This window comes from Lepidochelys kempii, chromosome 1 (genome assembly GCF_965140265.1).
Source record: "Lepidochelys kempii isolate rLepKem1 chromosome 1, rLepKem1.hap2, whole genome shotgun sequence".
Lineage (NCBI taxonomy): Eukaryota > Metazoa > Chordata > Testudines > Cheloniidae > Lepidochelys > Lepidochelys kempii.
The window spans coordinates 255,941,651-255,957,502 of record NC_133256.1 but is presented as its reverse complement, the minus strand read 5'-3'; the positions used below and the strand labels follow the sequence as shown (position 1 = coordinate 255,957,502).

At 47.3% G+C, this 15,852-nt stretch overlaps 1 protein-coding gene across 1 annotated transcript; it reads left to right on the top strand.

Moving 5' to 3' along the window:
• The first annotated feature begins 2,325 nt into the window (after nucleotides 1–2,325).
• On the top strand, nucleotides 2,326–14,288 carry FOXRED2 (FAD dependent oxidoreductase domain containing 2). Its single transcript, XM_073325125.1, has 9 exons — nucleotides 2,326–2,765; nucleotides 3,349–3,906; nucleotides 4,948–5,199; nucleotides 6,078–6,347; nucleotides 6,989–7,155; nucleotides 7,876–8,041; nucleotides 8,564–8,805; nucleotides 10,850–11,020; nucleotides 11,772–14,288. The coding sequence occupies exons 2-9, from the start codon at nucleotides 3,368–3,370 to the stop codon at nucleotides 12,032–12,034; spliced, it is 2,070 nt and encodes a 689-aa protein (XP_073181226.1). The 5' UTR covers nucleotides 2,326–2,765; nucleotides 3,349–3,367; the 3' UTR covers nucleotides 12,035–14,288.
• The last annotated feature ends 1,564 nt before the right edge of the window (nucleotides 14,289–15,852 follow it).

Sequence of the window (15,852 nt, the reverse complement as noted above, 5' to 3'; positions counted from 1 at the left end):
ACCAGGTGTGTATACAGTATTTCCTTTGCTTTAGATCATATAGATGGAACGCTAGTCTGCTCTTCTCTCCCTGCACCAATCTCTTCCAGCAAGAATTACTTCTCAGAATCCTGCAAAGGGATTTCACACAGGCCTGGAATTCAGCTCCCTTCCAGATGCATCAGGCTGTGCCCCCTCTCCATGAGCCATCCTAGACTCCTCTTCTTCCTGGAAAGAAGCATTTGCCCCCTTAGTCTTATTGGGTGGGGGGCAGTGCTATGCAAAGGCCTGTACTATCAATTGTCCAAGGTATCAAAAGTCCAGCTCTCCCTGTTACATACAATTGTTTCCAAGTCAGCAAAAGTTGGACACAAATAGACTAGTACAACCTGGCTTGTTTACATTAAAAGAACTGCGATAAGGGGTCAAGTTGAGGTCATATGAGAATGAGCAAAGTCTAGAAATTAGAGAAAACATTTATAGTTTAATCACTGATGTGTTTTGATTGGTTAGTGGTAATGGGAGGAGGTTACCACTCTTTTGACATTGTTTATTTGGGATTCAGTAAATGAGAGCAAGCAGGGGGAATGCAAGTACTGGAAGGAGTAAGCTTTCTGACTGTAGATTCCATTGCCTCTTAGCTTCACCATCACATCATGGGGCTTTCTGGATCTTGAGGTACTTCCAAACTGGGCCAGAGAGTGGGACCTAGATAACATGACTTCCCCCACACACTTTGGTTAGAGCTAAATCCCAAACAACACCTTGAATGTGAGACACATGGGATCCTGATATCACCCCCACCCTCATATCATATTCCTTACCCACTTGATTTCTTCTCTTTCTCAGCCTTCTTCTGTCTAAAGAGAGTCTGGCTTAGGCAGTGGAGGCAATTCCATCTTTTGCAACACTGTTGCAACCCTATGACTAGAAAGGCAACTCAAAGCAATGCCTTAAAAGCCAGTCTCACCATTGTTGATGACACTGTGCTGTGCCTGTGTTTCTGCAGCAGTGAGGTTGCAAGTGAAAGTTGGCACCAGAGACAGAAGCTGCATTCCCTTATTTGTGCTGCTATTCTCCCCATTTGTGCTGTGGTCTTATTTTGTCTTAAAGGAAACAGGATCAGACTTCAGCAACAGCTCCAGCCCATCTCAACTCTTTTCCATTTCCCCAGAAAGGACACTTATTACCATGTCAAAAAAGCAAACAGGATGTTAGGAATCATTAAAAAGGGGATAGAGAATATCTTATTGCCCTTATATAAATGCATGGTACACCCACATCTTGAATATTGCTTACAGATGTGGTCTCCTCCTCTCAGAAAAGATATACTGGCATTAGAAAAGGTTCAGAGAAGGGCAACTAAAATGATTAGGGAACAGGTCCCATATGAGGAGAGATTAAAGAGGCTAGGACTTTTCAGCTTGGAAAAGAGGAGACTGGGGGATATGATAGAGGTATATAAAATCATGAGTGGCGTGGAGAAAGTGAATAAGGAAAAGTTATTTACTTGTTCTCAGAACAGAAGAACTAGGGGCCACCAGGTTTAAAACAAATAAAAGGAAGTTGTTCTACACACAGTGCACAGTCAACCTGTGGAACTCCTTGCCTGAGGAGGCTAGGACTATAACAGGGTTTAAAAGAACTAGATAAATTCATGGAGGTTAAGTCCATCAATGGCTATTAGCCAGGATGGGTAAGGAATGGTTCTAGCCTCTGTGTGTCAGAGGGTGGAGATGGATGGCAGGCAAGAGATCAGTTGATCATTACTTGTTAGGATCACTCCCACTGGGGCACCTGGCATTGGCCACTTTCGGCAGACAGGATACTGGGCTAGATGGACCTTTGGTCTGACCCAGTATGGCCGTTCTTATGTCTAACACCAGCTAGAGGTAGGTTCACCCGTACAGTGGCATGTACAGTAGAGATACTGCACAGCCAGCTTGCAGAGATACAAAGAGCAGTGCAGACCGTGAAGCGCAGCTTAGGAGAGTAGAGTGCCCTGCACACCTGAACCCCAGGGTATATACCCTAAATGGCTCTCTGCACCCCCACGCTGTGCCTCCCAGGGCTTTAGTGCCTCCCCTGCCGGAGCCTTTCCCCGCCCGCGGTCGCTGCACTCCACAGCAACGAGCGTGGGCCCCGGAGCCTGCCGGTCTCTGCGGCCGGTAGCTGCAGTGGTGGTGCCGGGACTCCCCCGTGCGGGGGGGGGGGGAGCCTGTCAGATGAGGGGGTTTCCCGTCACCACACTGGGTGGTGGCAGCGAAAGGCCCTGAGAACTGCAGCTGTTTTAGGGGAAAGGTCATGGGGGGCTGGCCCAGCCCTGTGACAGAAACCCAAGGTGTCAGTGCCCCAGGCAGGCGCCCACACGGGCACCTCCTGGCCCTGGGGCTCATCCCCCACCCCGGGCACCCTGGGCTCTGCCTGGCCTGGCTCAGCTCCCAGCCAGCGGGGGGAATTCATCTGGGCCTGTCCCTTTAAGACTCCTGCTGGGCAGCTTCACCCCCGACACGTGACACGGGGGCGACAGCCCGGCTGACAGGGAGCGCGTCTCCTACATCACGTGACTCGGCTCCGCCGGGCAGCTGAGTAGCGCCGATCCGATCTCAGTGCCCGCCTCTCCCTCGGGAGGAATAGCCGCTCTTGCAACTTCTCTCGTTGGTGGGGTATAGTCTATCCGCCGCAGGAGGACCGCAGCCGCCGGGGCTCTATAGTCCGAGTTTGGTGTTTACGGGGCAGCCGGACGGGACCTGCCTGGATCGATTGGCTACAGCCCGACGTGTTAGGTGCGTCAATACGTCACATGTGGCGCATCCCACGGACGCCGGTCACGCCTCTTTCCTTATTGGGTGGGAGTGGGGGAGGGTCAGTGGGGTCGCGCCCATTGGCCAGGGGTGAGGGTGGGGTCGGGTCACCTGTCCCCATTGAGGGAGCTTAGCGGAGCACTGGCACCCCATTGGCTGGGATGGAGTGGGGCAAGGGGGTGATTCACCCCACTGGCTGGAGGCTTCACATCCCTGTTCCCCATTGGCTGCGGTGGTGTGGGGCAGTGTGTCTGATACCCCCTTTTCCCTTTGAGTTGGGGGGAGTTCACTTAGGGTGTCCCTGTTCCCTATTTTGGGGGCTGTGACCCCCGGTCATGTGGGGCCTACCAAGATGGAGGAGTACCAGGGAGGAGAAAGGGTTTAGCGCCAGAGACTGGGCAAGGAGGTGGCGAGCTGTGGACTAGGCGCATCCATAGCAGCGCCTGGTGGGCCTGCAGTGCTGGCACCAAGGTGGATTCACCCCAAAGCTGAGCGCTGGAGTGACTTACCTGTAGCCCCACCGGGCTCTTGCAAGTATCTTGTGCCTGGATTTCGTTTTCAACAGAGCTGGCCTCGCTGTTCCCATGATGGCCCCACCTGCCGCCCAGTGTCCATGGGGCCTGCTCCTAACCTTTGCCTTCTACTTGGGCTCTTCCTGCACTGACAGTGCCTCTGCCCTTCCACACCACGACTATTGCATCATTGGTGCTGGCCCCTCAGGCTTGCAGATGGCCTATTTCCTCCAGCGTGCAGGCCGGGACTATGTGGTCTTTGAGCGTAGCCATGCACCTGGCAGCTTCTTTGCCCTTTATCCACGCCATCGCAAGCTCATCAGCATCAACAAACGACACACTGGCAAGTCCAACAGCGAGTTCAATCTTCGCCATGACTGGAACTCCCTTCTCAGCCATGACAGCCGACTGCTTTTCCAACACTACTCTCATGACTTCTTCCCTGAGGCTGACACCATGGTGCATTACCTTGAAGACTTTGCTTCCATGTTGGAGCTCCGGGTTCAGTACAACACTGCCATCATCCATGTGAGACTGGAGAGGGACTCACAGGCATGGAATGGCCATTACTTCATTCTTACAGACCATAACAGCCAGGACTACAGATGCAGGTAACCAGCAAAGTGGGCCTGGTCGGCTATGCAGCTTTCCACGAGCCTAGTACGTAGCTACCTGTTGGTTGTAGGTGACATGACATTATTTTTGAAAAAGTGCCACCTTCCTTGAGCAACATCACACTGCAGAAGTTTGAAGTGCTGACAGGTGTTATTTCTATTCCCGTGGTAAAGCAGTTTCAGTAAACAACCATTTGGGCATAAAGCCATGAACGTTTTGAGTCTGAGATGATTGTATTCTAAACCCTATTATATGTTTCCAGATGCTCTTTAGGAGCCCAGAACTGGACTAGCAGGTCAGGTCTGAGGTGCATTGTCTGAAGGATGGATTTGGGCAGAACTGGAATAATGGGTTGCTACCAGTTAGGAAGAGATGCTGTCATAGAGTTGTGTGGACAGCTCAGAACTGGAACAGCAGATAGTGTTGCCAGTCAGGATTACCCAATATTCCTTTCCAACTCTTAGATGTTGCCCTAACATTAAATAACAGTTGGAACAGATGGCCTGTGAGATGATTCTGCTTATCTTATTATCATCTTTTTTTTTTAATTGAGATATTTTCTGTCCCATAATAAAATGACAGGGAGCACGCCATATACTGTATTGAAAGGCAACACATTTCAAATGTGTAGAAGGAAATACTTTTCATGCACCATATAGTTAACCTGTGAAACTCACTGGCATTAGTTTTTTAATACGAAAAGCTTAGGGAGAGTTGAAGATTAGACACTTACGTATAGCATCTGCAATGGCCTTTGCTAGAATAAAATTACAAGGGTTATTGACCCTCCTGGTATGGAGAATAAGCAGACCACTAACTGAAGTAGGGAAGATGCTTCCACCCATGCTGTATAGTACTGAGCAGTAAAAATGCATTAAACAGCTGCTTCAGTATGGCAGGCTGCAGAATATTACACTGAACAAGGTAGCAGTAGTGTAATCCTGTACTACAGGAGGTGAGATGGCGGATGAGATCTTATGTGGCAATTCCTATATTCCCTAATGTTGACAGTGCTTTCTTATCATGTCTCTTTGCAGCCTATTGTTGGTAGCCACTGGAACATGGGTTCCCAATGTGGTAAACTTCCCTGGCTCGGAATATGTTGAGGGCTATGAATCTGTGTCCATCAACCCAGAGAACTTTGCTGGCCAGACTGTGTTGATCTTGGGTCGGGGGAACTCTGCCTTTGAGACCGCCGAGAACATTCTGGGCGTCACCAATTTCATACACATGGTGAGCCGCTCCCGCGTTCGCCTCTCTTGGGCCACCCACTATGTTGGAGATTTAAGGTATGAGGCTGCTCTCCTTCATGGTTTTAATGTGAATTGAATATTAACCAAGTGAAATTGCCATTGTCTGGTGAGACTGGCCGTTAGGACTGGTACAGCAGACTAATAGCTTGGAGGATGAGTAAGGGGATATGGGCCCTTTCACCTGTAGGCCTATGTTTTAATCCAGCCCAGGTTTGCAGTTACTGAAAGTTGTCTATTTCATGGCTGTGAAATGAGTTGGTAGGGAGAGTCTCTGACAGTTCCTAATGGAAACAAATCATAAAATCTGTCATCATTACAATCACTAATTGGCCCCTTGCTTGCTACCTCAGACGGGAGGCCCAGGATTGACTGGACCACGGAAGGATAGTCCAGTGGTTAGGGCCCTAGCTCGGGAGACCCAGGTTCAATTTCTTTCTCTGCCACAGATGCCATGCGTGACCTTGAGCAAGTTTAGTCTGTGCCTCGCTTCCCCATCTGTAAAATGGGGATAATAGCACTGCCCTACTTCACAAGGGTGTTGGGACGATGAACACCTTAATGACCATGAAACACTCAGATACTCTGGGAATGGGGGTCATAGATAGAATGGAGACTGAGCTCTCCTTTTATTGCTGTGAGGTGTACTGGTGAGGCAGTCTGGAGGAAACGTGTACTGCCACTATCTACATTGTACCTGCTTGGGTGGTACATAAAGGATGTCTGTCTCCAGCACTGTCAGTCTGGCATGTCTCACCAGCACCAAATTCCCACAGACACAAAAGGCACCAATTGTGAGATAGGTATAGTGTGCTTTGGGACAGAATTGGAGGATGCGTAATAAACTTGTCATGTTTCCAGGAGCAGTTTTTGAACCCCAGATGCCTCCTCTTTCTTATATTCTCCCTGTTTCTCAGAGCGATTAACAATGGCCTTCTAGATACATACCAGCTGAAGTCTTTGGACGGGCTACTGGAGGGTGACTTGGAAGATCTGGCTATTGTCAAGGATAAGAAAGGGAAGCTGCACATCACTCTCAAATTCTATCTGGAGAACAGCAACAGCAGTGCAGGTGCAGAATCCATCACTCTCCCACAGGATGAGCTGGACAACTTTGCCACCCGGGCACCCTACGACCGTGTCATCCGCTGCCTGGGTTGGAAGTTTGACTTCTCCATTTACAACAGGTGAGGGTGAACCAGGGCCTGGAGGAGGCAGGAACAGAGAAAGTGGATTATGTATGTGGGTGTGTGAGAGAGCATGTACCACTGCCCTCTAACAGATGGGATGTCAGACCTGAGTGAGTGGAGGAGTTTGAATTTGTAAACCTGCTTCCTTGACTCCCTGGGGAGAGGCCTATGTCTCTGGAGCTGAAGGCCCTGAGTCCCTGATGTCCTGTGAGTATTGTCAGCTGGTGACTGCATCCATGGTGTACAGATACAGATCCATACAGTGAAGCTTTTTTCTAGTCTTCATCCTCAGCACATATCCTCATCACTCTCTGCCTTGGCTTATCTCATAATACAGACTGGAAATGATATCAGTAACTCTGCTTTCCTCTTAAACGGGTTGTTACTGTGTCAAGTGGCTCAGACCCAAATATGACCCCACCCAAAACCACCTTAAAATGGATACTCTTGGTTTCTAATAAAATTCCCTGTGTGCTCCTGGCTGGAGAAGGAACAAAACCTTCTGAGGGCAGTGGAAGCAGGAAGCAAGATCTTTCAAAATGACCAGAGCATAGCCTATGCCCCTCCAGACACGCTCAGCCACCTACCCTCAAATCTCCCCTTCCTGACTGGCTTAATCTGCTCTTTTGTGCACCCAGATCTCTTAGGCTGATGCCAGGGAAAGGGAATAAGAAGAAGTATCCTCTGATCAAACCCAGTTATGAGTCAAGAGGCACCCTGGGGCTCTTTGTTCTGGGCGCTGCTAGCCACTCTATCGACTTCAGGAAATCTGCTGGGGGCTTTATCCATGGATTCCGATATACAAGTGAGCGTTGGATGTACAGAATGGGCAAAAGTTGGGAAAGAAGGGCTGAGGTGGGACGGAACAATTCACTGGCTAGTAGTGGATTAGTGAATGTTACTAGATCACCTTCAGTCTTTAGTATATCACACAGTCCTCATTGTGAGAATGTGATATATCCAGTTTGTGATTGCATAGCAAGGTATGGGGTGAAGGACAGGCTGTGGAAAAGATTTTTGGCCCATATCTGTTATGTCATTTTTTGTTTTTTGTCTTTGTTTGTGAGTTTGTCTTCCTATCTCTTGCCTTCTACCTCTTATTTATATAACACAATACATAAGTTCTTGCCATCAGGTATATTGTCTTGTGACTGGTTGTGGGTGAGAGGTCTGTTTTATGGAGCAGAGTTTTGGGCAGAGGCCTTAATATTTTTTGAAAATTCTTATACTTGAGAGAGACTGCCACTCTTAATGAAATGATTCATTAAGAGAACTCCCCTACTTCCTAGCCGGTTAGGATCACCTCAGCTTTCTGAGGACTGTCCACTCAGGGTGTGAGTGACCCTAGGGAGAATTCTTAGTGCTGATTGGCTGAGGTGGAGATCACATGATTTGCTATAGTCTAGAATCTATCTTGTGTGTCATGATGTTGCTTGTATGTGTCTCCTTGTTGTGCGATTCAGTATCTTAAAAGTATGAGCTGTATTTTAAAGTGAGCCTTTTCTTTCTTGACTTGCTGTCTTAGCTCGTGCTGTCCATCACTTGTTGGAACATCGTCATCACGGAGTCCCCTGGCCAGCATCAGTCTACCCCATTACACAACTGACAAATTCCATCATCAAACGGGTGAATGAGGCGTCTGGACTCTACCAGATGTTCAGTGTCTTGGGTGACATCATTCTGCTGAGAGAGTGAGTGAGTAATTATTCCCTCTGATTCATCAATAAGTCCCTTCTCTTTGGGGGCTAAAACAAACCAAAACCTCCTGCTGAAGTCAAAACTGTATTCCTAGATTCCCCTTTGAATGTCCCTGGTGAAAAGCTTTCAATGAGATATGCTGTCTCAGTTTTGGATGGGGAGAAGCAGGGCTTAAATATTTCCCGGAGCCCCAGGGCTCGGGGCTCCAGCCCCATGGGGTACGCCAGGACTCTGCACCGGATGGCTTTGGCTGAATTTAAGCCCTGGGGAGAAGGGTCCCTTTGTCTGGAAATAATAGAGACTTGTAATAGGATACTGAGCTTTTTAAATCCCTACATCACTAGGTCTGGTCCAAATTGGATGGATAATGACTGAAAGTCATTACCATCTGATGACCGTTTATTGGCCTCAGCCTATGAGGATATATTGGGTGCTATGTATTTGCCTTAATCCCTTGTTGGCTGGTTAGATTGTTCCTTGTAGAAAGATCTCATGAATGTGGTTGTGGCTCCTAGAAATGCCACAGCATTTGAGTACCTGGAGGAGTATCCAGTCGGGATCCTGGCAGAGCTGGAATTGCACACAGGGAGAAAGGCCCACAACGGGCTCTTTGTTGTCATCATGGAGTATGGGAAGAATTTTTCTGGGGCTGACAAGGATGTCTTCTACTACAACCGAGCAGTGGGGGAGGCACAACATGCCTGGCAGTCTAACTTCCTGCATCCTGTTATTTATTACTACAAACGACTCCCCACAGGTAAGCTGACAAGCAGCCCTCCTCACCCTTGTATCCTGATTATCCCATATATACAAGATGGAAAGTTAAGGATGGTTCAGGACAAGAGGGAATTTTGAGTCTATCCTAGACAACTTCCCCTGCTTCTTTGAAGTTGCTCCCCTGTGGTATACTAGCCACTACTGTAGGTGCTAATGGTGTACTTGTAACCCACCCACCCCATCTATGTATATTCATTTGTTGTCTTTTGTCTGACCCTTGTAAGCCTCTTGGGTCAGGGATCGTCTGTTTGTACAGCACCTGGCACAGTGAAGTCCTGGTCTATGTCTAGGGCCCTTAGGCCCTACAGTAGTAAAAATAATAAGAATACAAAATAAAGAAATGGAAGAGGGAAGGGAAGTTTCTGTAGAACTCATCAGCGCTGCTCTTCAGTCATCCAGAAGACAGAAGTCACGTCAGATATGGCAACTTCCTGCAATATCTTTGGGAGACCAGTTGTATTAAGTGCATAAATGGTTTATGTATCATTGTGGGCCAAGTATTGTATACGCTCCATGGAAGGGTGTGATAGAGAAGAGCTACAACAGCTCCTCCAGGAAGTGAACACAGTAGAGGAGGATTTAGGGAAATCACTGATTATAACATTTCTAGAGAAGTAACACTTCCTGGGAAGGCTCACATAGTCTGGTTCAAATCCACTGACCAACAGACAAATAAAGGACTTTTGGATAAATAGCCCAAGCTTAAACCGATTCAGGGCCTTCATTCTGGTCTAAAGACTGATATGAACGGGTAACCACAGGAAAAACCCAGTTGTGGGGTTTGAAGAACTGACATCTACCAGAGTCCTGTGTTGGGAGTTCGGGGGTGACCTCTGGTAGGCTCTTAAGCATGTGTGTAGGTTCTTTTATTGTCTTTATGTGCTTTCTCTGTAATGCTTTTACCTTCAGAATAAATGTGATTGCTTGGAGGGAGCTGTGTAGTGACTTGTAACTGCTGGCAATACACTGGTAATAGCCCTCAGAGAGAAGGCAAAGTGCAGATGCTGGCTATTTGGGCAGACTGGCTTTCTGGAGATATTGCAGTGGAGATCAAGTTGCTGTGCAGCCTAAAAACCCCGGTCAGAACTGAGTGAGACTGCCCAGGAGAGGTGGGAGTTGGGAGACCGAAATCTTTAAGTGGGTGCCCTCGAGGGACCACAGAGAGGGAAATACAGGTGTGTTTACCCTGAAACTGTGACAAGTGGCTAGATGGTGGTTGAAACCTCAAGTTTGGTTCCAGAAAAGGGGTGTTGAGGAAACATTTCAACTGTCCAGAAGAATCCGGTATCCCATGGAAGCGATGTGCATGGTTTTCCTTTGTCTGGTGCCATGTGACTTCTGAGTTGTGTAAGTACTGCGGTGCCTAGTGTTGTTGCCAAAAGTCAACTGCTCTCCTGTGGTTTACCCATCTCTGAGACATCATATACTGACAGGAGAACCCCCAGCTCTGATGAAGGAAGCCAAGAGCAAGATTTAAAAGCAGCGTAACATCAAAGCAAATAAAAATGCACACAATGAATTTCCCTAGGAGGATCCAAAGATTAGAGTGTTGACATTTCACCTCCAGAGACTTAGCTTCAGATTCTGGCATGGGTCACAAGGGAAGTGAATTTGGTTAATAATAACATAAAGCCTAAGCACAGTTTGGCATGACTGGCTGGTTCAGAGGAATCAGAGCTAAAATAGTAATGGTGGGTGTCGTGTGTGTGTGTGTGTGTGTGTGTGTGTGTGCGCGCGCCCCCGCGTCCATCCGGGATTGGAAAAGCAGGGGATGCTGCAGGGCCAGGAGTGAGGGGCATTGACAGAGCTGAGAGTCAGTCCAGGACTGGAATAGCTGAGATTCATGCTGCAGATCAGAACGAGGTGCAGTGTTGCAAGTTAGGGGGCCAGGAGTGGAAGCTGGAATAGCTGTTGCAGTGTTAACATCCCATCTCCTTGAGCTCTTCCGAATTCCATTTTGATTCTGGAAAAGGAGGACAAAAGCACATTTTCTCCTTTGTTAATATGATCTGTTCTGTCAACAGAGCGTGAGATGAGGCTCTGTCCTCCAGACTGGCCTCTCCCCCGCCCAGATGCTGTCCATCATATTGTGGAGGATTTCCTGACAGACTGGACTGCCCCAAATGCCCATATCCTCCCACTTAGACGCTTCCTGGAGAATTGTCTGGAAACTGACCTGCGCAGCTTCTTTGCAGGTAAGCTGGACGCTAGCTGGCAATGGGGGTTTGGAGACGCATCTGACTCAGATAGGACAGTAGCAGGCCAACAGTTTAGTTAACATGAAAGATCCCTCTGACTACTGGGCAGCTGGGAAATCTTACTACTAGTTGGATGCACTCCATGAAACAGGAAGAAGTGCTGGGTCATATCAGGAGCTCACCCATTCCAAAATAGCCTATGATCTTAATTGCCCCAAGAAGCAGAGGGACAGCAGGGTGCCCCTTGGCAGGTCCTCTCTCCTGGGAGTGTATGCTAGGTCTTGATTCAATACCCCACAGGCTGCAGCTTCCCCACTCCTCCATCTGAAATGAGATTTGTGCTGACAAGCACCACAGCTGCTTTCAGTTGGAAACAGTAGGGACAGCTTGTGGAATGAGAGATGAGAACTCTGTGATACCAAAGCTGGAAAACTAGTCTCTCACCTCCTGGGTTGGGAAACCTATATATGAATTTCATGGGGCCATAGAGAGAAGCACCTCTGAGCTACCAAATTGAAGAACCAGGTTTCGACCTCAAATTCTGTTCCTCCGTCTCTGAATTTACAGATTCTGCGGGAGACAGTTAATTACTCTGGATTAATCAAGTCAGGGTGCTTGCTGGCGAAGTGCTGTCACTGTCCCTGACCTTTATTTTTTTGGTTCCGAATGATTGACTTGTTGGGAGACCCTGAATTATTAAGCATTTACGGAGCATCTCTACATAATCTTTTTTTGTTTTTATTTGTAGAGTCCTGTTTCCTGTTTGCTCTGACTCACCGGAAGCTGCCTCCCTTTTGTCAGCAGGGATACCTGCGAATGCAAGGGCTTGTGGGTAACAAAAGACTTAGGCACCATGCAGTGGAAGCCGGCCTACTGGAGGACCACACTGTTATGCACTCTACAGATGAACTGCTTGGTGGCCAGAGAGGTTCATGTGACCAGTTGCTGAAGGATCACATGATACCAGGTAGCCCCCTACATCATCTTGTGAATACCAAGGATGAATTTTAACCTTTCCCAATTCATACTGAAACCCATGGGGACTGTTGTGACAATACTGTAACACACATCTGCAGCAAGATTCCAACCTCTTTCATGTGACACTGGCTTCCTGCCCATCCCTCCAGCTGTCCACATATTGCCAAAGACCTGCTCAGATCTGTTGTGACTGATGGGCCTGATGTGCTGTGGAGGATAAGTTAGAAGCTGAGATTCAGTGAGGCGGAGGCTTCTCCTTTGTCCCTGCAGAGCCCACGGTGCTTGAAGACAGTGTTGTATTTATCTTATGGACCAATGTCTGGGGCAACATTTGGGGATCAAAGATATGGGGAGAGAAAGAGAGAAGAGATGCATAGATGGCTTACCATGAAATATTTTCGGTTTTGATGTGACACAGTTACATGTCTTGAGGGCAGGTTGGAGACTGATCATTGGATGTTGTGTCCAGCACATTCTCGTGTATACTTGAAGATTTGTATGTCCACTGAATTCAGAAGCGATACCTTCAGAAGCAAAGTTTTTCGTGCCCTTTGATAGAGACAATGAGGTGCATGCCAGTATATTTAGTTTTAGTGCAGGGCAATATAATGTCACTGCATGGACACGGGTCCCAAAAGCCATCTCCCTCTCTAATGGTGAGCAGCTAGCCTAGGAAGCCTAGACCCAATGTGAACTGTCACTAAATTAGCCCTGCTACCCTATCCATTCCTTTACTTGGTGGAGTTGGTATTCTGTGCCAGCTGCTCCTATTTAGAAGGGATAGTCCCTGTATTTTTTAGCAAAATATCTGTCCTATTTGCTCTATGTCCTTCCAAAAAGCTTCCTGTGCATTTCACTCCAGTTAAAATGTGTATTCCTAGTTTTCTTCCCAGATGTTTCTATTTATAGCTTTCAGATGTTGTATGGTAAATTGTCTGCATTTTATTGCTCCTTCCCTAATAGGCACAGACCTCTCACTTCTTGGAAACCACTAATCAGAGCAAGGAGTTTGAGCTCAGTCTTCCTATGTCCCCATGATTTCTGTGAGGTAGAGGAGGGGCAGATGGGAATATGCTTCCTGCTCTCCCCATATCCATGAGAATACCTTACATTTGTGCTTCCTGGTAAGATGGGTGGAGGAGAGGGTGGACCTGAATATTCCCTCCCCGTCAGCTGATTCCTAAGTAGCCTTTCCCAGGGACCCCTTAAATTTTCTTTCGCTTCCTATAAAGACCCAGTTCCTATAGCTCTTTGCTGCTGGAGGCTGGGGAGCACTGAGATGAGTGAGGTATTGAAAGGAGTGTCACTCTTAACTGGGAACACTGGTGACAATGCTGCTGCTGTCAAAGGATCCTCTTAGTAGCTGCTACCGGGAGAAACAGGGTTGGCATCTCAGAAGGTGTAAATTGTTATTGCTCCACTCTCTCTCTTTAATGGAACTACATCCATTTTCACCGGATGTGAATCTGGCCCAGAGGGAGATGGTTGAACAGTCTGTACTCACCAAGCAGCCCACAAAACTCACCATGGGCTTCTTACATGTGGACTATCCAAGGGGGGTAGAATTAGGAGGGCCAGTAAGAATGCTAACGCGCCTGTCTGACCTAAAGGTTCAGTTTCATTGTCTATGAAATACTAAAGCCAAGAGCAGGCCCACTGTACGCACATGCATGCGTGCACACACACACAAAGCACGCTCTGTAGTATCCCCACTCAAGATCGTAAGACTATAAATTCCTAGCGTGTGGGTTGCCTTAGATTGCAGTTCTGCTCTGAAAAGTGACTTAAAATGGTATCATCTTCTCCACCTGTGCGCTCCCTGTTGTGTGTCTGAATCAGATCTGTTAACTTCAATGTCAGAAGGTTTTACTGTTTACTCCTGCTACCCATGCAGAGCCAGAACAGTTGAGAGAATGGGCATGATTCATTCTGACTCTCACGTAATCAATAACATTTGTTAAGTCCTAACTTCATCTTTGGTGGCACTTGAACCAATCCAAATCCATTGTCCCTCTGGGATCCCAGGCAGGAATGGTAGTCGGGAAAACCATTCTACTTGTAAAGCAGACAAGTTGGATCTGGACGTCACAAAGGAGCAAGAAACACAAACTTCCATGGTGCCATTTTTGTAATGACTTTTCATAGCAGAACTTCATTTTAATACCGATGCTCAATTTAATTTTATTGTATCTCCTGTTGAAGTGGATTACTGCCTGTTGTAATTGGTTGTATAGGTTTTGTATGGTTATATTCTTCCAGTGCAGTTTAAAGAAATATTTACACCGCTCCCCCTGTTGGCTTTTTAACCCTTTGCTCAGAGGAGATAGGTATACATGCAGGTATGGCCATAACCATGAGACTCAATAGGAGTTTTTCTACAAACTTCAGTGAGCTTTAGATCCGACCCATAAAGGGAGTAAAGGATTCAAAGTATGCAAAGGTAGACTGACTAGTGATCTGAGAAAAGCAATTAACAGCAAAACAAGCCACTCTTACATCCTACCCCCATATGCTTGCTATGGGGTTCTATCCTTTTTTAATCTAGTTCAACAGGTTTTGGACAAAAGGAGCTTGTCGGACAAATAAACTGTAAGGCTAATACTTATCTGACCAGTGCCATTTACCCTCCCCAATCACAGCACTGCCTTTGCTCTCACCCTCTGGGACACAGGAGCAACACACAGTCCTCACCCAGCACAGCCCAAATTTGGCCCACTCACAAACACTGTGCTCTAGAAAGGGGGTGTGTGTGAGTGAGTGACTGACCGCTGCTCTAGCTGAGACTAAAGAGGTGCCTTCAGTCTTCAAAGCTGTTGATCCAACAACACCTTTCATCTAAGCTCAGTGTTTTTAAAAAGCCTTTCCCCCACAATGCTGTGAAAGACATGTTGCTGGCACCCAGTGCCAGAGGCAAGCAACAGCAGGGGTTCATTGCCTGGTGTGTGTAACCCAATAAACACAATGGGGTGGAGAAGCAGAAAAGTTTATTTGGAGCTCTAAAGAAGGTACAGAGAGAAAAGAATCTCAAATCCTGCACACTGAGCAGGCAGAGTCACATACCTTTATACTCCTTATCTCTCTTGCATTACACATCAGCCACGTAAAACTGCTTTGCCTTATATGGGTTACAACAATACTTTCTCCGGCAACCTTTAACAAGCATTTTAGCAATTCAAAACAACAGCACAGTCTGCTTAGCCTTGCGATTAATGAGGCAAATAAGCGGTTATGGCCTTGTAGCTGATTCCTGCCATTATCCTAATTTGGTGCCAGCAAAACCTACAAAAAACAGCTCTATCTGCAGCTGCAGCATTATTTGGGGAGTACACGGGCTTTCTCAGGCCAGCCAGGACTGAATTCTGTGAAGGGGGGTTGAGAAGGGCACCTCAGTCGCTAGAGCAAAGAGACTTCCTCGTCACTCATGGTCTTCCATCCCCTTGACTTAACTAGTGGCCATGCTCTGGGACCCCAACAGACAGTTCCCACCCCACCTGCCCTTTGACAGTTTTTAGATCTTTTAGTTTAACAAAGACCGAGAATAGATTGTGTTGTTTCCAAAGTAGTGGGATGTTGCTGTATTGCAACTAGCAGGGACTACGAGAGCTCACTGCACAAAACTGGGATGATTTTGCTTTGTTACTACCCCAGCTTGTACCCATTGTAAAGCAGTGGGCCACAAAAACACCTGAAAACAATATGGTAAGACTGTTCTTGCCATCTGTCAGGTGAATAAACAGGGATAGAATGAAGGTGCCACAATTAGCAAGATTTTATTTGTGGTAATGACTATCATTGGCTTGAAAATTTTTGCCTTTTTGTACCTTGTAGCAGAAATCACTGCCAGTAGCAAC